Source organism: Dama dama, chromosome X, assembly GCF_033118175.1.
Source record: "Dama dama isolate Ldn47 chromosome X, ASM3311817v1, whole genome shotgun sequence".
NCBI lineage: Eukaryota > Metazoa > Chordata > Mammalia > Artiodactyla > Cervidae > Dama > Dama dama.
The window spans coordinates 120,665,654-120,689,129 of NC_083714.1; the positions used below are offsets into that span (position 1 = coordinate 120,665,654).

Consider the following 23,476-nt stretch of genomic DNA (forward strand, 5'->3'; position numbering starts at 1 on the left):
ATATTCTGACTTACATGTCACTGAGATACACTGAGCAAGTTCTTAAACCTTTCCAAGTTCCAGTGTCCTCAGAATTGAAATAACAGTATTAACTACATTAAGTGATATTGAGGACCAAATGTAATCTTTAAGTGTTTTTCGAACACAAGTTAATTATGCTCCACTTTCACAATTTCTCCTATCTCTGTACTTGTCTTTATCATTATATATTTAATACTTTTCTTTAAAATAGTAAATTTTTACTTAATTTTAGTTGATTTTTCATCCTAAGCAATATGATCTCTTATATCCATTAAAATCATATATATGCACACTATATATAAATATGTATGTGTATATACACACATAAGCTCAGTGTGTATACACACACACACACTTAGACATCTCCCAAGAGGATGGAATGATGCTGTTGTTTCAAGTGGCCACACTTTGAGAACCATTGTTCTAGAGAAGTAAAGCAGGGATTTCTTTGGCTAGGATACAGTGATGTGATTGTACCAGTCAGTAAAATATTGAACCACACAGACTGCACACTGACTGTCCCCATACACCATTTTCCACCCAGCCATGCCAGTCCCTCCTCCAAGAACCTTCAGCTCCATATTTTTACATTCCACCTATAAAAGATGCAATACCTGAGAAAGTACTTTTTGGTACATCCATTCTTAGTGGTTAGTCTGAGTCTAGGTTCATCAGGTGAAATCACTGTTAAACATAAAAGGTTACTTGAGGTTCAGACTTCACATTTTCAGGCAGAGCTCAAGAAATTTCCCAGAACTCATGGATTAGTGTAGGGTATGACATTGTATAACTCTCCCACACCTTATATCATCAAACTGTATTGGTCTTCCTGGTCCTCTAATGCCTTAGGGAATTTGCACAGGTGATTCCTTCTATTTAGAAAGTGTTTACCCCATCCTCTTCACTACCTCCTCTTACTTAAGGCTTTAGAGTTATTCAAATATTAGTGTTTCAGAAACGTCTTTCCTTACGTCATGAACTCAATTCAGTTACTTTCATTTCAAAGCATGATCCCAGTTACAATGAATTAATGGCCTCATGAGCTATATATTATCTGTGACCCCCATTCAGAAGGTAAGCTCCATGACTGTAAGAGTCTTTGTCACTTCACCATTCATAGCATCTAAGTACTCAGTAATTCCACATTTAATAAGTATGTGACTCAGTTCTTCAAGTCTCAACTCTCAGACTCTGTGCTGTGTAATGACATCATTCGTAAAGAGCCCAGGTCAATGTGGAGCCATTTTTATGTCCCCTCTGAATATACACAAGTATAACTATAATGATTTCCTCATACTATTATAATTGTTGACATAGATATTTCCTTAAAAGTCTCTAAGCTACTTGAATATGAGGATGTTTTCTTTTGTCCATCTCTAACAAATAGGAGTTTCTAGAATAGATGTGGGGGTCCAGTAAGTATTTGTTGGATGAAACATCTCTCCAAAAGTTAAAAAAAAAATGATATTTTAAAATGAAATTCCTTATTAACACTAACACATGTATGTTTGACTTGAAACATTTCTTCAACTATAAATAATAATATGGAATTTTTTTTTCTTTAGTTTCTGAAATGTGAGATTTTTAGCTCAATGTAAGAACAAACCAGGCAGGAAAAACAGCAAACACAAGGAATTATATTGTAGCCGATTCTCATGAAATCTTATTATCAAGTCAGTTCTCAAGGGATAGACTGAACCAATAAAGTAAAAGATTTATATACCTTGCAATGCCAGGATGGTGTTCATTGTCTAAGAAACTTAAACTAGCAACTTTGAATTTTTGCTTCCACTTAAATGGATGCTTTATCTATGTTGCTTCCCATAAAATGAAAATGTCTACTTTTTCTGTTTGACAAACGAAAGCTCATTCTCATAGACTTCTGATTACAATGTGCCTCAGGGGACCTGTGTCTCTAAAAGGTTAAAGCTGTAATGATAAATAGTATAACCTAAATGATTTTAAACACTCTCAGTTATGTGTATATTTTGTATGTTTAAATATATTGATTAATGGAAATTTCTGGTAAAAAATTTTATAAATAAGAATAATAAATAATTAAAATTATGTCTTCCTTATTGACATTTTAAGATCAGTGTGCAGTATACTATGGTTCTCAAAAATGCTTTAAACATGCCTTCATAAAGAATAGTTACCTTAAAATTTGTACTAACACTTCTCATTTGTCTCTCAGCTTTTTTTTTGAATTAATAGATGAAATAACCTAAATTTTACTTTTCATCCTTACTATGAAGTTGTGTGATTGATAAACAAGATGTCATCTCATGTCTGTCATGCCGATATTCACACCGAGAAGATTTAAGAACTTGGTTCTAAGGCGTATAGCCAGGCTGTGAACTAAAACCAAGTGTTTGGACTTTAAATCCATTGCCCAGCCCACTAATATATACATCCTTGACAAAAAGAAAAAAAAAAAGATACTCTTTCACTTATCTTATTTGTGCATAACAAATGACTCCCAAACTGCAGCTTAGTACAAAAATTTATAATTCCATCTTGATTCTGTAGATCAAGAATATGATCAGGGCTCATCTAGGTGGTTGTTCTGAGATTGTGGTATAGCTGGGGTCACTCATTGGGCTTCATTCGTCAGGAAGCTTAACTTTTAAGATTGCTTTTTATTCTCCAGAGTTACTCTCAGGATGGTCTCTAATCATTTGGTAGTCAGCTTGGGCTCCCTTACAACATTGCAGCTTCGTCCCAAGAGACAGAATACAAATGGTGCTCATTCCCTTACAGCTTATGCTTAGAACTTGTATAATGTCACTTCTGCCATATTGTGTTGGTTAGAACAAATCACAAGGCCAGTCCATATTCATGAGCATGGAACATTGACTCCATCTCTTAATGGCATGACAGAGAATTTGTAGCCATGTTTTATCACCACACATATATTAAAATAATGGACATAAAAACAATTGCCAGGATACATTACAAGCTCAATTACCAGAGATGGCTCTCACTTTATTTATCATGTTCACATTTAGTTAGCTGTGTGAAACGTTCTGAATTTGGAATGTGTGGACTATCATATGCTGAAGAAAGAATATCTTCAGAGGTGATTGATTATGGGTTTTATTTACCTTCTTTCTTAATGTCCAGCAAATGCCAAACCATGTTAACACACATTCAAATGTCAATAGTTTTACCTAGTGATAGGTTTAATAATAGTAAAGTTATTTCGACAGAAGCAATAATAGGTATCTTTCAAATTTTCAGTTTACATAAAGTTCTCATGGATCTCCAGAATCAGCAACTGAAAGAGTTAGATGACTGGTTAACAAAAACAGAAGAGAGAACAAGGAGAATGGAAAAAGAGCCCCTTGGACCTGACCTTGAGGACCTAAAACGCCAAGTACAGCAACATAAGGTTAGTATATTTTATGCTATTTGCTTTCATCTGGAAAACAAACTGTGTATATGTGTATTACGTACATACACATGCCATGGTTTGCAGATAAGAGAGAACTGAAGCTTCAAATGAGAAAAGGTTTAAAATAATTCTTACCTAATATTTTTTCAGTGTTTACTTTTTTGAATACAAAATAGCTAGGCTTTTCATACTTGAAAAAAATCAAATATATTCCTGGAAGAGAACAATGCAGCTATGTGATTTATTAAAATTTTGGTTTCCTGGAAGAGAGTCTCTGTAGGGATTACGTGAAGAGCAAATTTACGTAATAAGGCAAGATTTTTTTAAACATGTTTTTACCTTCAATTCATAAGGTCTGCTTACAGCAGGTCAAGCTTAATGAAAAATGGACATCTGTAACATTGCTTTCCTGTCAAATATAACATCTAATAATTTTAATATTTCCATCTTATCTTGTACATTTACAATTATGCTCCCTGGTTACCTGCAAGTATTTATTGTTTCTGTGATTAGAATTTCTACCGAAATTTTCTTTTCAGCATCCATTTTTTTTATTGAGGTGTAATTGACATATTCATTTCAGGTGAGCAGCATAATGATTCAATATTTGTAAATACTGCCAAATGATCTGCACAATAAGTCTACAGTTAACATCCATCACCATATAAAGTTTAAAATCCTTTTGTGTGTGTGTGTGAAGAGAGCTTTAAAGATTTACATTCTTGGCACCTTTGAAATATGTACCCCAATATTATTGATTATAGTTACCATGTTATAGATTACATCCCTGTGATTTGCTTATTTTATAACTGGAAGTTTGTACCTCTTGAGCCCATTCACCCATTTCACCTGGTGCCCAAGCCCCCTCCCCTCTGGCAACTACCATCCTGTTGTCTGTAAGTTTTGTTTTGTTTGTAATGACTTTTAGATTACACATGTAAGTGAAATCATACAATATTTGTCTTTGTCTGACTTGTTTTATTACCATCATTCCTTCAAGATCATCCAAATTGTCACAAATGGCCAAGGTTGTATTATTCTTTGGTCTTTTTGTGGAATATATACAACATTCCAACATATATATACACCACACATTCTTTATGCATTCATCCATCAATGATGAATTAGGAAACAACTCCTTAGATTGTTTCCATGTCTTGGCTATTGTAAATAATGCTTCAATGAACATGAGGGTACATATATCTTTTCAAGGTAGTATTTTTGTTTTCTTTGGATAAATATCCAGAAACGGAATTGCTGGATCATATGTAAGTTTTATTTTTTATTATTTTTAGGAATATCCATGCTGCTTTCCACAGTGGCTGTGACAGTTTACATTCCCACCACCAAGTGCATTAGGATTCCTTTTTCTCTACATTGTCCCCAGCACTTGTTATTTCTTGTCGTTTTGATAATAGTGGTTTTGACTTGCAGTTCCTTAGTGATGTTGAGCATCTTTTCATGTGTCTTTTGGCCTTTTGTATGTTTTCTTTGGAAAAAGAAAACCTCTGACCTTTTTTTTTTTAATCAGATATATATCTTTTTGCTGTTGAGATGTATGAGTTCTTTATATATTTTGGATATTAATCCACTCTCAGATATATGCTTTGCAGGTGTTTTTTTTTTCCCCATTTGATAATTGCCTTCTCATTTTGCTGATGGTTTCCTTTGCTGTGCAGAAGCCTTTTAGTTTGATACATTCCCACTGGTTATTTTTGCTTTTGTTTGTTTTGATTTTGGACTCTGATCCAAAAAATTGCCAAGACTGATGTCAAGGAGTTTACCACATATGATTTCTCCTAGGAGTTTTATGGCTTCAGATCTTAGATTCAAGTGTTTAATTCATTTTGAGTTGGTTTTTGTGTAAAGTAAAAGATAGCAGTCTAATTTCATTATTTTGCATGTTCGTGTCTAGTTTTCCTGGTACCATTTTTTTAAAGAGACTGTCCTTTCCCCCTTGTATCTTCTGGGAGCCTTTGTTGTGAACTAACTGACCAAAATTTATGCTTGAGTTTATTTCTCTATTCTATTCCATTGATCTATATGTCTGTTTTTTATGTCAATACTGTACTATTTTGATTACTGTAGTTTTGTAACATGAATTGAAATCAGGCATCTTGATGTCTCCAGCTTTATTCTTTTTTCCTCAAGATTTCTTTGGTTATTTGGGGTCTTTTGTGGTTCCATACAAAATTTAGGATTGCTTGTTTTATTTCCATGAAAAGTGTTGTTGGAATTTTGATAGGGATTGCATTGAATATCTTGATTGTTTTAGGTATATGGACATTTTAACAGTATTCTTCCAATCAATGACAATGGAATATATTTTCAATTATTTGTGTCTTCTTCAGTTTTTTTTTTGTCAGTGTCTTACAGTTTTCAGCATACAGGTCTTTCACTTCATTGGTTAAGCTTGTTGCTAGGCAAATTAAAGTTAAATTTCTTGCTAGGCATTTTATTCTTTTGATGCAATTGTAAATGGGATTTTAAAAATATTTTTCTTCCTGATATTTTTTGTCATTGAATAGAAATACAATAGGTTTTTGTATACTGATTTTGTACCCTGCAACTTAGTGAATTCATTTACTTTAAGTTTTTTTGTGGAGTCTTTAAGGTTTTGTATATATTAAATCATTTGCATTGTGATAATGCTTCATTCTAATAACCATTGTAAAACTAGCTAGCTCTGGATTTTATTGTAGGAACAGAGTCTTGCTCAGTCCATCAGGACACACATGTGCACACGCACACACACACACACACACACACACACAGAAAAACCTTCATGATTGGTCCAAGACTAAGGTAGCCAGATTTAGCAAACAAAAATGCAAGAAGCCTAGCCTAGTTAAACCTACTTAAATTTGAAGTTCACATCAACAGTGAGTTTTTTTTTAGTAAAAGTATGTCCCAAATTAGTTATTATTCAGCTGAAATTCAGATTTTACTGGGCATCCTGGATTTTATCTGACAATTCTATTCAGGATTCTGTGCTTCTTGGATTTATGGCTTTGAAAGGAAATATTTGCTGTCTTAACTCAGACTTTCTAAATCTGTATCTCACCCAACTTCGTTTTATATATATATGTATACATATATATATATAGTTTTGACAGAGTTAGCTTCACAGTTCCTTCATGCAGACGAAGGAGACCTTTCTTTCAAAGTCCTAGAATTCTTTTTTATTTCATGAGCTTCAGTTTCTGTGACAAATGGAGCTGGTTTTTGATCTTGCTGCAGCCAAAACTATCCTTTGGCCACAACAGCTTAAGGTCAAGCAATTTTGGGAGAGTTAGAGCTATGGTAATCCCAGCTACTATGCCACTGGGGAAAAATAAAGCATCAACTATATTCTAATTTTCATATGGAAATTGTAACTAAAAGAGGTTCACCTTGTCACATAAATTTTATTTGAAAATCTGATAAAGTTAGAGCCATTGCTAGACCTTGACCTGGACCACTTTTGCTGGGTGCATCATGTGTTCCTCTGATAGACCCTATGCCTATTTGCTTCCCCTTGGCCTACACTGGAAGTTGTGTGCAGATAGATTCCATATACACCAGTGACTTCCTCTCAGTCTGAGGGCATTTGCTAGTCATAGGAGAATCTCAGCCAGTTCAAACATGGGCAAAAAGTATTTAGAGCTTCCACTAACCAAGGAGGGATGGGAGATGATAGATTAATATTCTAGAATCCTGGCCCCATGACAGGATGATTTCAAAGCATCTCTCAATTTCCAGAGTTCCTCAGAGATTTCCCAGCAAGACTGGGCCCCAGAATTCCACAAGGTCAGCTGTCTCACAGTCCCGCCTTTTCATAATATCTTCTGAGATGACTTCTCAAGTAAACCATTTGTACCCCAATACTTGGCTTAGGGTCTGTTCAGGAAGGAACTCAAGCTAAGACAACCTTCTCACGTGGGAAGTCTGAGGGTTATCCCAGCTTACCATCAACTACATGCGTAATTTTAAGAAATTATTGAATCTCTCAGGCTCTCCATATCTTCACGCTGGAAATGAAAGGGTTGAGCTCATTGATTTTTAGTGTTCCTTCCAGTCTTGGTTTCAAAGTTTCCATTAGTTTTGGAATGGCATGCATTTTCGGCAAGGGCAAAACTATGGGCAGTGACACTGACTATCAGAGGGAAGGATGTCAGCCCTGGATGCCCGGAGTCTAAAGAGGAAGCCAGGAAGCAGGCCCACGAGAGAGAAGTGGAAGAGAATGGTAGGGCAGCCATGAGTGTGAATGACTTAGGACAGCTGTGTGCAAAGGTCTCACCTGGAAACCAGGAACAGAGCCCTCATGGAGGTTAGGATGTCCAGGGTCTTTGTATTCTGCCAGTTACCGGAGAGGTTTCGCGCTTTCCTCTGGAAGATAAATAGTGAATGGAATGGAAATGTGTCTAATATTGTCATAAAATTTGAATAGATTGTCCATTACTTGAAAATGGGTCAATTCTGATGAGTATGAAATTGCTTTGAAGAGAATAATCTGAAACAAAAAGGAAGTAACATAATTATATGCAAGTTGATTATGTAATCATTTATATCTAGGATTTATTCATATAAGTGCATAAGAAAAACCAGAAGGAATTGGTTTACTGGCACAGAAAGTGAGGTTAGCTTCTACCTTTAATTGTTTAAACCCATTTCACAATATATTATTTTTTATAAAATTAAGACAAGGAAAAAATGTACTACATAGCTAAGAGAAAGTCTGACAGGTGATAATTCTCTTTTGTTACTTGAAGTAATTACAGTGAGAAGACAAAAATTTGACAAAATCAAATAATTTATAAAGGAATCAATTTTGTTTAAATTGAAAACATATTTTTTAGAAGTATACACTAAAAGAAGTAAATTATTTGTGTTAGTCTTGCCATGCTTCATAAAACAGAAGAGAGGATAAATGTTCTTGCTTAGGTAACTGAATTCAAACTAAAGCCTTATTTAAATAATCACTGATTTACTTTGCAGCTTTTCTTCCCAAGGATTCTTAATGAACGAAAATAAGGAAATTTCTCCTTCTGACAGTGAAATACATCACTAACCTTGGAGTAGTTAGAAAGTAGCCCCACCCTGCTACATCACCATGCTTCTCACCTAATAGACCATTTAGTTGTTTTAGCTTCATATCCATGAACATTATATCCATCCACTTTATTTTTAAGAGATAATTAAAGATAACAAAATTAAAGAGGAGACACAGGTTTTGTTGCTAGGAATGGGTTTAAATTCTCACATCAGAGGGCTCTGGTGTGCACTCTGTTGCTCTCTCACTCCCTTTTGCTCTCTTTCTCTCTCTCAGTTGGAGGACAAATCTTGCAAGCACACCATGCATATTACAGATATGCTTCTCTATGTTCTGTGACAGCATCCTTTGCTATCTTCATTTCAACAGCATTTTATTATGAGGCAGGCTAGAAATTCAACCACCGTGAAATGTCATGGAAATAAGTCACTTTTACTGAATCTGCCAATTAGGCAAGGTAAAGCGATTGATCCTATATTGGTGGTTACTATTAAATCTAGTCAAACTATTATCTCTGAGTAGCTGGGAAAAGTCCAATTTGCTGCAAAATTTGGAAGAGACCAGTAATTCTTCATCGCTGTTGCTTTGGGGAAAGAATTTAGAGGTTGACTTTAGATCCAAGTCACCCAAAAGTGATTCTCTTTGGAGTGAACAAATTGAACCTCTCAATCTTCTTGTGAAGGTACATGTCAGAAATAATTCTGGTTGGTTATTTCTGTCTTATAAGAGAAAGATTTTATTAGTGATGTTGATAAGGAATGAAAGGATTTCCCTTGAAGGAGTGACAACATTATTGAGGACAATAGAAGTCTGCTGTCGGCTTGAAATTTCATTAATGGAAAGAAGTTTGTTATTTTGGAGAGTATTTTAATCAAAAAGAAAATAACTGACTCAAGAATCTTGTCTCATAGTTCAATCACACTGAGATGAGGTTTAAAGCTTAGTTTACTATCTAAGTTTCCAATTCTTTTGAGAGGCTTAGACTTTTGTTATTAGTTACACTGACTTAGTAACAGCATCAACAAAGTCCTTACTTTACAAGTTGTTAGAATTTACAGGTATTAGTGTGACATGTACATGATATTATGACTTTAGTAAATGTTCTTTGTTAAGTACTGATTAATACAAATTAAATGTTCTCTTAGAAGCACAGTCACCAACCCTTTCCTTAAAGCTTAGTTAATTACAAACATTTGGATTGCCAAGACTGTGAAATATCTCTTCTGGTGACCTTTAAAATGATCTGGATAGTCATGTAATGGGAAGGTTTAGATGTAATCCTGCCAAAGGATTTGACATTTCATTTCATTCCATTGCATTTTAATCCATATCACTGAACAGATACTTATTAAAACAAAATAGCTGCTGTGAAAATACAGAGACCTACTGTGCATGGAATTTTTCTTGAGAAGCTCACATGCTAGTACATCAGATAATGACACAGAAAACGAGTGGCCATTATATGTTAAATAAGGCATAATATGGTCAATGGCTTGAGAAAGTTAAAAAAAAATAGTGATTTGTTTGGGCAAAGGAAATGAGGTGGGGCGATATAAGGTATGGTACTTGCTTTGGTCACGTGTTGCACTATGCTCACTGCTGGAGGACCACCACCTGATCGTGGAGGGTCTTGAACTCAAGACAGGCATTTGGAGCTATGCTCTAGGCAGTCGGGATCCATTACTGATGATAAATTAAACTGAGGAGAGTGGGGATTTAGGAAAGTGTATCCTCTATTTTAGGAAGATACATCTTGTAAGATAAATTAGATCACAGATCAACAGGAGTCCAGGATATGTTAGGAAGATATTGCAGAAAGTATATAGAGCCTGACAGAAAGCAATGTCAATGGAAATTATTCTGGAAATCAAGAGCAGAACCAAGGAGGCTAGAATTAGGGAATTATCAAACAGTTTAAAATAACAGATTCTGAGACTGGGCAATTGGGAGACCAAAGCTGGATTTAAAAAAAATAAATAAATAAAAAGTACTAAGACAGAAATACAATAATTGGGAGGAGCACGAGTGATTCTGAAAAGCATACGAATTCTGTAGAATCAAATAGTATAGAATCAAACAGTGCTTTTAGTGACTAGTAAGCTCTCTTCCATCTTTAGCAACCCCCATAAGTGCTTGGTGAATGTCTGATAGCTATGGCAGTAAAGGTAAATAATATATCAATAATTAGGGAACAAAAACAAAACAAAACTACAGTGCTACAGCCAGATAACCAGAGAGACTACTTCTGTGTTTCTCCAGTTCTAGCCAAGTATTTAGCATGTGAATTGAATAACTGATGCTCAGTAAATGTTTTTTTGGAGCAAATGCTTTCATTAATTGTGACTAGTTCTGTGACACACAGAGGCTTCATCACTGGCAGAGGCATAAAACTTACAATTTAAATAAGCAATAATTATGAGCAGGAACAAGAAAGCACTCATATAGGTGAAGAAAGAACACATCTGTTTTTGGCGGGGAGAGAGAACACATCTTTAAAGCAACTTATATGGGGATATTATCTCAGTGTCATGTCACTATTTTTTTGTTTGTTTGTTTCATTTCTTCTCTGATTCATCTCTGTTCAAATATCTTAGTGGTTATAACCCTGATATCTTTTTATAAGTGTCACAAAAGATGCTACCAGCAGGCACACTTGTGTATGTCCATAGAAATCAAGCTTGTGAGCCTTGGTTATGCAGAAAAGCAAAACCATTCAATGCAATCAAATTCTCAGCTGGCTACCTACCACCATAGATGGCCAGTTCATGACGAGGATGTGCACAGTGGACCAGCCAAAGAAACTATAGAGTCCATAATCCTACAGCTTTGTGTGTGTGTGTGTGTATAGAATTCTGGTCTTGTGAGTTAGGTTGAACTTCATATAGATTGTGAGGTCTCTTTTTGCCCTTATGTTTTCAGTCTTAGCCTCTATCAGGTCTTGATTGCCCCTTTAAGCTAGGCTTACAACTTAACCCTTCTTCCAAGATTCTTATTTAGAAAAGACGGATAAGATCTGAAAATTATATTGTCCTGTTTCTTTCATCAGTTTCCATACGGACATTACATGACCTTCAAGGGGCAGGGAATAGGAACCATGGGAGAAAAACATGTATCCTCTAGGTGGGAGATCCCCTGATCATATCAAAGGACAGCATTATGACAGACAGGTTGCAGGAGAGAATATTCAAGTAGGAATGATTAACAAGGGAAAAATAAGGGAAAAAGTAGTATAAAAGGAAACTAAGTCATGTAAATAAAAGTAACTTGCACCTCCAATTACTGCTTAAAACTTTATGTTAAAAACAATTTTTGTGATTAGCATTTGCCATTAATGCATACCACTGTTAAGGCAATCCTAAAGGAAATCAAGAAAAATGCAAAAAGGCACAATGGTTATCTGAGGAGGCCTTACAAATAGCTATGAAAAGAAGTGAAAGGCAAAAGAGAAAAAGAAAGATATACCCATTTGAATGCAGAGTTCCAAAGAATAGCAAGGAGAGATAAGAAAGCCTTCCCCCAAGATCAATACAAAGAAATGGAGGAAAACAATAGAATGGGAAAGACTAGAGATCTCTTCAAGAAAGTTAGAGATAACCAAGGATGTATAGAGCAGACTTTTGGACTCTATGGGAGAAGGCAAGGGTGGGATGATCTGAGAGAACAGCATCGAAACATGTATACTATCAACTGTGAAACAGATCGCCAGTTCAGGTTGGATGCATGAGACAAGTGCTCGGGGCTGGTGCACTGGGATGACCCAGAGGGATGGGATGGGGAGGGAGGGGGGAGGGGGGTTCACGATGGGGAACACATGTAAATCCATGGCTGATTCATGTCAATGTATGACAAAAACCACTACAATGTTGTAAAGTAATTAGCCTCCAGCTAATAAAAATACATGGGGAAAAAAATAGAGATAACCAAGGGAACTTTTCATGCAAAGATGGGCTCAATAAAGGACAGAAATGATATGGACCTAACAGGAGATATTAAGAAGAGGTGGCAAGAATACACAGAAGAACTATACAAAAAACATCTTCATGACCCAGATAACCACGATGGTATGATCCCTCACCTAGAGCTAGACATCCTGGAATGTGAAGTCAGGTGGGCCTTAGGAAGTATCACTACAAAAAAAGCTAGTGGAGGTGATGAAATTTCAGGTGAACTATTTCAAATCCTAAAAGATGATGCTGTGAAAGTGGTGTACTCAACATGCCAGCAAATTTGGAAAACTAAGCAGTGGCCACAGGACTGGAAAAAGTCAGTTTTCATTCTAATCCCAAAAAACGACAATGCCAAAGAATGCTCAGACTACTGTACAGTTGCCCTCATCTCACATGCTAGCAAATTAATGCTCAAAATTCTCCAAGCCAGGCTTCAACAATATGTGAACCATGAAGTTCCAGATGTTCAAGCTGGATTTAGAAAAGGCAGAGGAACCAGCGATCAAATTGCCAACATTCTTTGGATCATTGAAACAGCAAGAGAGTTCCAGAAAAACATCTATTTCTGCTTTATTGACTATGCCAAAGATTTTGACTGTGTGGATCACAATAAACTGTGGAAAATTCTTCAAGATATGGGAATATCAGACCACCTGACCTGCCTTCTGAGAAATCTGTATGCAGGTCAAGAAGCAACAGTTAGAACTGGACTTGGAACAACAGACTCTTTCCAAATAGGGAAAGGAGTATGTCAAGGCTGCATATTGTCACCCTGCTTATTTAACTTATATGCAGAGTAGTACATCATGAGAAATGCTGGACTGGATGAAGCACAAGCTGGAATCAAGATTTCCAGGTTAAATATCAATAACCTCAGATAATGCAGATGGCACCACCCTTATGGCAGAAAGCAAAGAACTAAAGAGCCTCTTGATGAAAGTGAAAGAGGAGAGTGAAAAAGTTGACTTAAAATCAACATTCAGAAAACTAAGATCATGGCATCTGGTCCCATCACTTCATGGGAAATAGATGGGGAAACAGTGGAAACAGGCTTTTTATTTTGGGCTCCAAAATCACTGCAGATGGTGACTGCAGTCATGAAATTAAAAGATGCTTGCTCCTTGGAAGAAAAGTAATGGCCAACATAGACAGCATATTAAAAAGCAGAGATATTACTTTGCCAACAAAGGTCCATCTAGTCAAAGTTATGGTTTTTCCAGTAGTCATGTATGAATGTGAGATTTGGACTCTAAAGAGAGCTGAGCACTGAGGAATTGATGCTTTTGAACTGTGGTGTTGGAGAAGACTCTTGAGAGTCCCTTGGGCTGCAAGGAGATCCAACCAGTCCATCCTAAAGGAAATCAGCCCTGAGTGTTCATTGGGAGGACTGATGCTGAAGCTGAAACTCCAATGTTTTGGCCACCTGATGCAAAGAACTGACTCCTTGGAGAAGACCCTTATGCTGGGAAAGATTGAAGGCGGGAGGAGAAGGGGACAACTGAGGATGCGATGGTTATATGGCATCACCAACTCAATGGAGATGAGTCTGAGCAAACTCCGGAGTTGGTGATGGACAGGGAGGCCTGGTGTGCTGCAGTCCATGGAGTTACAAAGAGTTGGACACGACTGAGCGACTGAACTGAACTGAAAGGAAATCAACCCTGAATATTCATTGAAAGGACTGATCCAAAGCTGAAGCTCCAATACTTTGGTCACCTGTTAAGAAGAGACTTATTGAAAAAGACCCTGATACTGGGAAAGATTGAGTGCAGGAGTAGATGGAAAGGACAGAGGATGAGATGATTGGAGGGCATCACCAACTTAATGGCCATGAGTTTTTGGCAAATTGAGAGATAGTGAAGGACAGGGCATGCTGGCGTGCCGCAGTCCATGGGGTTCACAAACAGGTGGACATGATGTAGTGACTGAAAACAACAACATTAGCATTTCTTTCAAGCAGTAAAAGCATGTAGGATGACCTAATTATTTTGTGTGTGTTTAAAGCAAGTTTTGTGTTAGTAATCTTTCAAATGTAATAGGTTCAATTCAAGTATCACTAGGGAGCTAAAACCTGGAACTCAGCTGAGTACACACACACACACACACACACACACACACACACACACACTCTTACACACAGGAGCTTTTACGTTTCTATTTTAATGGCTTATGATGTGGAATTTTATGAAACATATATCTATGTCTTATGTTTATTTCATCAATATTAATCTCTCTTATATGAGAGGAATTATATCACAGATTCTGAAGCCATACTCTCTAGGTTCAAAACATAGTTCTATCACCTGTGAGCTGAATGACTTTGTAAATGTTTCTTAATTATGTTGTGCCTCAGTTTCTCTAAGTATGAAATTAGGGTGATGATGATGATGTGAATACCTATCTATAGTGTTGATAAAAATATTTACTACATAACTGCATAACCCTGATACCCAGAATTATATAAATTATCTTTGGTGTTAGTATTGTATACGACATGACTTTTACCCAAATGAAGTTGATTAGTATGGTAATAATAGTCTTATGATATAAAGAAGTGATGAGTTACTTAGAAAGGGGCAGCATCACACTTTATGGTCTACGGAGTACTGTACGGATGATACTCAGCTTTAATTTTTTTTAATGTAGTTGAGAAGGCATCTAATTTCCTATAAATAGTATGAACAAGCAACGGACCCCAAGGATAATCTCACATATGAGATAATGCCATTAATTTAATTTAATTAGAAAAATTTCAGTCCATACCCATGTTCGTATTTTAACAAATCAAGTGATTCCAGCTAACAGGTGACTCAGAAACTATTGAGCACTGATTCAGTTACATGGCTCAAAATGTTACAGCCCTGTTTTAAAGTACATAAGTGCATCTACTGAAATGTAACTATCCAAGACCCCTTCATCTTACAGATACCCACTTTATTTATTTTTTAATACCTTATTTCTCCAATAATGCTTATTCATTAGACGTTTCTGCACTCTGCAGAGGGTAAGACAAGAAGGAAAGCAAAAACTCTATTCCTCACTTAATTGAGTTGGTCTCTGCTAAAATAGGGCTATCCTTGTGGCTCAGCTGGTAATGAATTTGCCTGCAGTGTGGAAGACCTGGGCTCGATCCTTGGCTTGGGAAGATCCCCTGGAGAAGGGAAAGGCTACCCACTCCAGTATTCTGGCCTGGAGAATTCCATGGAATGTAGAGTCCATGGGGTTGCAGGGAGTCAGACACAACTGAGTGACTTTCACTTTTTTCAGACAATTACGTTGCCTTTTTGCATTTCTTTTTCTTTGGGATGACTTTGGTCTACTGGTTCTTGCACATTGTTATGAACCTTTGTCTGTAGTTCTTCAGTTCAGTTCAGTCCAGTTGCTCAGTCGTGTCCGACTCTTTGCGACCCCATGAATCGCAGCGCGCCAGGCCTCCCTGTCCATCACCAACTCCCAGGGTTTACTCAAACTCATGTCCATCGAGTCTGTGATGCCATCCAGCCATCTCATCCTCTGTCGACCCCTTCACCTCCTGCCCCCAATCCCTCCCAGCATCAGGGTCTTTTCCAATGAGTCAGCTCTTCGCATGAGGTGGCCAAAGTACTGGAGTTTCAGCTTCAGCATCAGTCCTTCCAGTGAACACCCAGGACTGATCTCCTTTAGGATGGACTGGTAGTTCTTCAGGCACTCTCTTACTATTCACCAGGGAAAGAAAAAGAATGAAAGATTGCAACCCTATGGACTGTAGCCTGCCAGGCTCCTTTGTCCATGGCATTTTCCAGGCAAGAGTACTGGAGTAGGTTGCCATTTCCTTCTCCAATCTAATGAAATAGGCACTTTTATTATCCCAATATTGAAAATTAGGAAGCTGATGTTTGGTGTGGTTGGAAACTTTCAGAAGGTCACATAGCTGGTTAGCAATACCTGTAGGAATCAAACCTAGGAATTCTGACATTAGTTCCCACACCTTTAATCATACACATATTTTTGTCACTCTGTGTTCTTTTCCACATGTATTCTGAAAGATGCACAGGCACTTAATGGTCAGCTCTGTTTTTGCAACGATTTTTCTCATTTATTGAGCCTGCTTCCTGAAATCGGTAAGCGTTGGTTGCTTTTAAAAAAACATCATTGAAATGGTCTTTAGTGCACCGCCCCTCACTCTTGTAGCTTAGGAGTTGGAAAAAATATAAACATTTATTTCTAACAAAAAGGTAAAAAAATAATAAATAAATAAATAAAAATTTTTAAAAAAGGTAAAAAATGAGTTCTGTTATAAAGACTAATATAACCATACAATAGTGGTTAAATAAGTAGATATCTAAATAAAAGTTCTTCTAGGAGAACCTGCTGAGGAACCTTATTTAAAATATTTAGCAAATTGATAATAAAATTGCATACTGTAAATAGATCCTCATGAGGGACTAGACAGCACAGTGACAAGTCAGGCTTATTAAAGTCAATATTGGACTGAAAATAAAATGGCCAATCATTTCTGAGTCATTTCATTCAAGGAATAGATAGAATAGGGAATACAGAGCCTAGCCCAGTGTAGGGATAATGGAAAGAAGGACATAAGAAGAGCCACAAGAGAAAAGGTGATGAGGATGTTATATTGCCTACCCACCAGTTTTCTGGTTTGCCTGGGATGTTTTTATTTGAAAACAAAATCAATTTATGTCCAGAATATTGCATTAACTAATTGTTCATAAGTATCTAGGGATTTTTTTGGTTCCTAAGCTGGATTTTCTAAGATAGTACTTTCCCAGATGTTACACTGATCCCATGTTCTTAGAAACTCTTCTGGTTTCTTAATATTTTTGCACAGTTTGTACTCAGTATAACCTTTTGTTTTATGTATATTTAGTTGGATAAGCTAAAAACTATGAATTACTTAATAGTTTATTAAGCATATTTCTAATAATATTAATCTAAAGTGATATGTGAGGAGGCAGTAGATGGCCTTAGAATCTGTGCAGAACCGATGACCTGTGTCGTTTCTAGGTATGTTTGTGTATATGTAGGACTTGCAAGTGTTGGCAGTTTCCTATTAAGGTAAAAGAAACAATAAAATAAACTATGCACATAGGCAACCAGTGATTTTTCCTGTGTCGTGTTGTTTAGCGTATACTGTTACCAAGGGAAGGACTCTCCTATGTAACTTACTAGAGACCCAAACTTGTTTTTGTTTTCTATTACTCTACCGTTCTGTTAATTGTTGCTCTTCACTTCTAACTGTCAGATATAATAATTACCTTTCCTTAAATATTTCCATGACTTTCTTTCCCAAACATTATTTCACATATATGCTAAGAAAGGACAAAATAGCCTAAGTCTGAGGTAAGCTTTGAAGTGACTCTTCAGTGATTGTTCTAACCACATTTTGAAGACCCACTTGACATGAGTTAGGGCAAGAATTCAGTACCACTGAAACATTTGAAGGAAATAGAAGAAAAGTCATCCTTAAGTCATAAAATGTGAATATGTACTAACGGAACAACAATTTTGTCAGATTCTTTAGATATATAATAATTTATAAGAAATGGAATCATTTACAGAGGTATAACACAATCTAAGTTGGCCAAATCTAAGCATTTTTAATGTTAAATTTCACTGTTGGCCTTTTCTCTTGTCATAACGGAAAAAAAAGATTCTTAGTTGACATTAGAAAACAAACATTGCTGACATTTGTATCAAGTAATGGTATAGAAATTTAATTAGGACCATGACAGATTTTTTAAAAATCTGGTAACTGTAACAAATGCATCACTTTAATAAAAATTCTGGCAAGAAGTACATAATAAAACACCTAGTATGTATCTGTGTGTACAAATAATTTATATTCTTTTAATAAGGAAGACAGGCTTTAACAATCACATATTACATTTTAATCTGAAGACATTATCTTCTGATAGGCAAAAAGCTTGCTGTTTTTCTCTGGGGATACATCTGTACTTGAAATAATTTGGCTCATATATCAAGTTTAATTAGTGAGTCAATTGTAAACATCCATTGTGTAAATCCTGCTATGAGAAATTGAAATCCATATGAAGTAAATATTTAATTAAAAATTAATTGTAAACTAGCTTTAAAAACTTTAATATATTTTAAAAATTAATTGCCTTGAGAATTCATGTTTTCCCAAAGAGGAAAGCAGGGAGCTGTACTTTATACCAATGATCAAGACCCTTATTCATGGATAGAAAGGTTGGCAGAAAAGTTTAACATTTAAACCCACCATTTTCTGTATGGCACTTTTACTTCTTCTCAGAGACAACTTCATTTTTAAAAATGAAGTCTGGACATTGGATATTTGATTGTCTTTTGAAGATAAGGGAATTAGCTAATACTATAATATTCATTAATATTTATTTTTGAAGTTAAGTTCTGGCAAAATAGAGAATATGATTGAAATGTTTCAGTAGTTCTGTCTTGCAGATGTTGAGTATGTTCAGAAATGTCAATTTAAGCTTTTCTGTTTTAATCCCCTATTAGGAGTAAATATATATATATAATTTGAAGAAGTCATAAAAGAGAAAAGGAGATACTGGAAGTGACTTAAATATAGTATATGTCAATTTACTGCAGTGCTAAGCACTGTTCAAGATTTCATCCACTGTGGAGAACCTTTTCCATATTCCTTTATTTTCCTCTACTCACTTAGAGGTCAGGTGGTTCTCACAGTTGATTTTTAAAGCTATTAACTCACAACTAGCTTTAGTGGTACTTTATGTTAGCACTTCAGCAAAAGCATAACATGTAAACCCATGATCAATTTGGCAAGAATACAGTTTATCATTATAGAACCAATAGATAAGCAAATCTATTTAACCAATAGATAAAATAGAAATCTAAGTACTGGAGGAAAAAACTAGTATGTTTGATCACATATGCTTTAGAAAGATGCAACCTAATTTTCAAAATAAGTATTTCATGAATCAAGCAATGACTTTCTCAGTTTCCTTTGTTAAAAAAAATATGAAAACCATAAAAAGGTAAAAAACATGAGCAATATTTCCTAATTGTCTTTAATATATGTAACTGAATATACCCTCATGCTTGAGTGATAGGGGAAAAAAAAGACTTGGCCAAATTAAAGAAACCAATTTATGATATATTGGCCACCAAAATACTATTTTAGTCATTATTTTTAAAATTCCTGGCTGACACATTTGAAATGTTCCCAGTCCTGGCTTATATAACTCAAAAAAACACAGACTAAACATGACTTTCAAGGGCAACTCTGAATGTTAATGTTTCCATTTTCGGCCTCATGGCAGAAAGAGTTTTATTAACCAGTGTAAGCTCTGGAATGTCAAAGGCGTGATAGGCAGTACAGACTCCACACACAAAATAGATGCATAGTCATTTTATTCTAAATTGCTTCACTTGAAAATGTACCATGAAAATCTGGAGAGAGGAAGTAAAAGTAAGTGATTTTATAGTGCTCTAAAAGTTGAGACTTGAAAAATAAAAGTCCTAGGATAAAAATGTTCCAGCATTCACGTTTGTGATGTAGCTAATCCTCTTAGGCTCCCTCACACCTGCCTTACAGTTTGAATAACTAAGAGCAAGTCCCATGGGTGCCAGGACAGCCTTGTCTGTAGGGACTGCAGGCTTCTCTGGTGGCTCAGATCGTAGAGAATCTGCCTGCAATGCGGGAAACCCGTGTTTGATCCCTGGGTCAGGAAGATCCCCTAGAGGAGGGCATGGCAACCCACTCCAGTATCCTTGCCTGGAGAATGCCGTGGACAGAGGAGCCTGGTGAGCTACACCCAGGCGGTTGCAAAGAGTCAGACATGACTGAAGTGACTTAGCACGCGTGCATGCGTAACAGGCTTTGTCTCAAACCGCCTTCTTCTTTCTTGTATTATATAATAACATATTCTAAGAAGCAGAGTAGATGATTAGGAATTTTACATACTCATTTAGTCATTTCCAGGTAATAATTAGTGTAGCATGATAAGATCTGGTGGAACTGGAGCTCCCAGGCCAGGTGTCTTGGATCTAGAACAGCCTCCTCTGTTTAGTCCTCCCCTATTTACCATCTGTTTATTCCTCTCTGCCTTCCCCTGTTTATCTTTATAAGAAATCTATACACTATGATTTTTAGAAGATTGGAGTACTGTTTGGGGTTATATATGCTTGATAGTATAATTGTAATTACACATTAAAAAAATAGAATCTTACCCATTAGATTGTAGTCTTTACACAGTCAAGAAGGGCCAAACTCATCTGTGCATATTGCCCTCACCCCTGCACGTGGTGCTGTTCATTCAATAAAAAATTATTGATCTTTAGTTGTATGGAATGTAGTGAGAAGGACAGAGAGTGTCTCTGTTTTAATGGACCTTATATTCCAGTACGTAAAGATAAACAATAAATGACTAATACAGAAGAAAAATCCGAATGTGAAAATGTGATGTTAAGAAAGTTATATGACTCAGGGAACTCAAACCAGGGCTCTGTAACAACCTACAGGGGTGGGATGGGGTGGGAGGTGGGAGGGAGGCTCAAGACGGAGGGGACATATGTATCCCAGTGGCTGATTCATGTTGATGTTTGGCATAAACCAACACAACACTGTAAAGCCATTATCCTTCAATTAAATAAAATTTTAAAATGAAACAGATAAAATCAAGCTGTAATATTTGAGTTAATAAAAAGTTATAGAAATGGTAACTAAGAAGCAAATTTGGGTAACATCTTCATGAAAAGCCTTTCTGAGCAGGTGACGCTTAAACTGAGTCCTGAATGATAAGAAGGAGAGATTATTTAAAGATATGGAGGAAGACCAATTAGGGGTAAAGCAAACAGCTTGACACAGTTAAAGAGAGAGAAGATAAGTAAGACTGAAACATAGTGTCAGAGGGTGAGAATGGTATGCAGTTACTTTAGAGAGGAAGGAAGGTACTAGATCATACAAGGATTTCTGGTTACGTAATTTGGATTTTCCTTCTTAGTGTCATGGGACCACATTGGTTTTTATCCAGGGGAATGCCATTTGATTTATAGTTGAGTGGAGGAGAAGGAACCAGCAAAGAAACTAAAAAGCAGTTCTTAGTGAGATGAAAGGATAATCAGGTAAAGGCGGTACCTGAAACTCAAGAAGAGAGAAGGTCCACTGTGGAGTGGTTAATTAGGTTGGTAACTGCAATGTCAATTAAAATAGTATCACAAAATGGCTATTAGATTTGGGAACCTGGAGGTTGATGGCAACTTTTATAAGAGATGTTTTAATGGGATAATGAATAAAGGGAATAGTAGGTTAAGGGAGTGGACAGAGTAACTGTAGAAAACACAAACTATTTTTTAGTGAAGAGGAACATATAACAAGGCAGAAGCAATAAGGGTTTTGGGGGTCAAGAGTTTGTTTTGGTTTGGTTGTTAATGGAGAACTGTAGAGGAGACACTGAAGACGCTCGAGGCAGCCAAGTATTTTAGGAGAACAGTCCTTGAAAAGGTGACAGGAAGTGGGATAAAGGACAGCACATCTTAGTATGCCTTTATCAGCAGATGCTTTTTCTCTCTTTCCTTTCACATTCCGTTGACAAAAATGTGCAAATCTTGCTGAGCACCATAGCAGAAAATTTGCTGGAAATGGTTCTAGTCTAATAAAAATTGCATTACTCAAAGCAGAAATGGCAGAAATGAATCACACTCATTTGGGAAAAAAAAGTTTCTTGGCATACAGAGCAGGAGACTTTTAATTTCCTTTTAAAATTTTATCTTTCAGGTGCTTCAAGAAGACCTAGAACAGGAACAAGTCAGAGTCAATTCTCTCACGCACATGGTGGTGGTTGTTGATGAATCTAGTGGTGATCATGCAACTGCTGCTTTGGAAGAACAACTTAAGGTCAGATTATTTTCTTTAATACAGTAAATATGTCATTCAAAATAATTAATTGCAATTCAGAAAATATTTAGAATATTTAAAACAGAATTTGTATATGGCAAATATTAAGCATGCAATGTATTTATTTAAACTGATTCAAATTATGTCTCATCTGCGGGACATTTGTGCATAATTCCTTTTTACTATTCACTGTTTGTTCATAGCAGCTTCTTGGCCTTTGGGGAAATACATAACTGCAGATCTGTTTTTTAATTATAGTTGAATACCATATATGAGATAATTGGTAGTGGAATATTATTTATGTTCTCATCAAGCCTGCAATCTGAGGACAAAGGTTAAAAAAAGAACACAAAAAGGATCACATTCAATCAAATAAAAAATCTAGCACCTTCATTATGTTTATTCCTGGAAGCCTTCAGTTTTAAGTCTCATTGAGAATGTAGCAGAATTTTTAAATCATGGAAGTTCTGTTGGAGCAGACACTTAGCCTATCAGTCTCTCATTCAGTCTGACTCATAGTAATTGTGTCCTTGGAAACTTAACTCATACATATTGATAAAGGATAATGTGAATATTTTCATATTTTCTTCCTAATTGAAAATGATAAAGTTGTATTGTATTTTTTTTAATTTCAACAATGCATATATGCATATACCAAACATCAACATGAAGGAAAAATACAGCAGTTTATTGTTCAGAATGTAAAACATATATTCACACATTTACACAACCACAGATTATATTTGAGGCATTCATTGTACCCACCAAATGCCGGTCTTTCTTTGATGGTTAGGGGCCAATAGTCTGACACGTCTCAGGATCCAATCAGTGTGGGTTTAAATAGCTTTATAAGGCCAAGATTGTTCTAAACCTAGTTTCGCTTACCTAACCTATAACACGATTTCTTAAAGCCTTATCTCTGTTTTCTTCTCTTTTTGTGTGAATTGTATTTTTTTTAATCCCAGTGAAATGTCATTTCCTAAGGTTACTGCTTTAGACTGCAATCTCCAACAATATTATCTCACTCTCCATCATTAAATGAGAAAGACAAAGCTGTTGAACTGCTACAATTGAGCATTTAATATATACTAGTAATTCATATTAATTGCTTATGTTTCAATGAAATTGCGAGGATTACAGATCTAAAAAGGTTTATGACACTCAATAATATAATGTCTCATTGCATATGTGATCAGATTTGTTTTACACACACACACACACACACA

At 36.0% G+C, this 23,476-nt stretch overlaps 1 protein-coding gene across 1 annotated transcript in view; it reads left to right on the forward strand.

The window, feature by feature from the left end:
• Positions 1–23,476, forward strand: part of DMD (dystrophin) — a 2,165,569-nt gene that overhangs the window by 616,071 nt on the left and 1,526,022 nt on the right. Inside the window, exons 11-12 of the mRNA XM_061137756.1 lie at positions 3,262–3,412; positions 22,131–22,250. Coding sequence (XP_060993739.1) covers positions 3,262–3,412; positions 22,131–22,250 — 271 coding nt within the window. The remainder of the gene's footprint in view (positions 1–3,261; positions 3,413–22,130; positions 22,251–23,476) is intronic.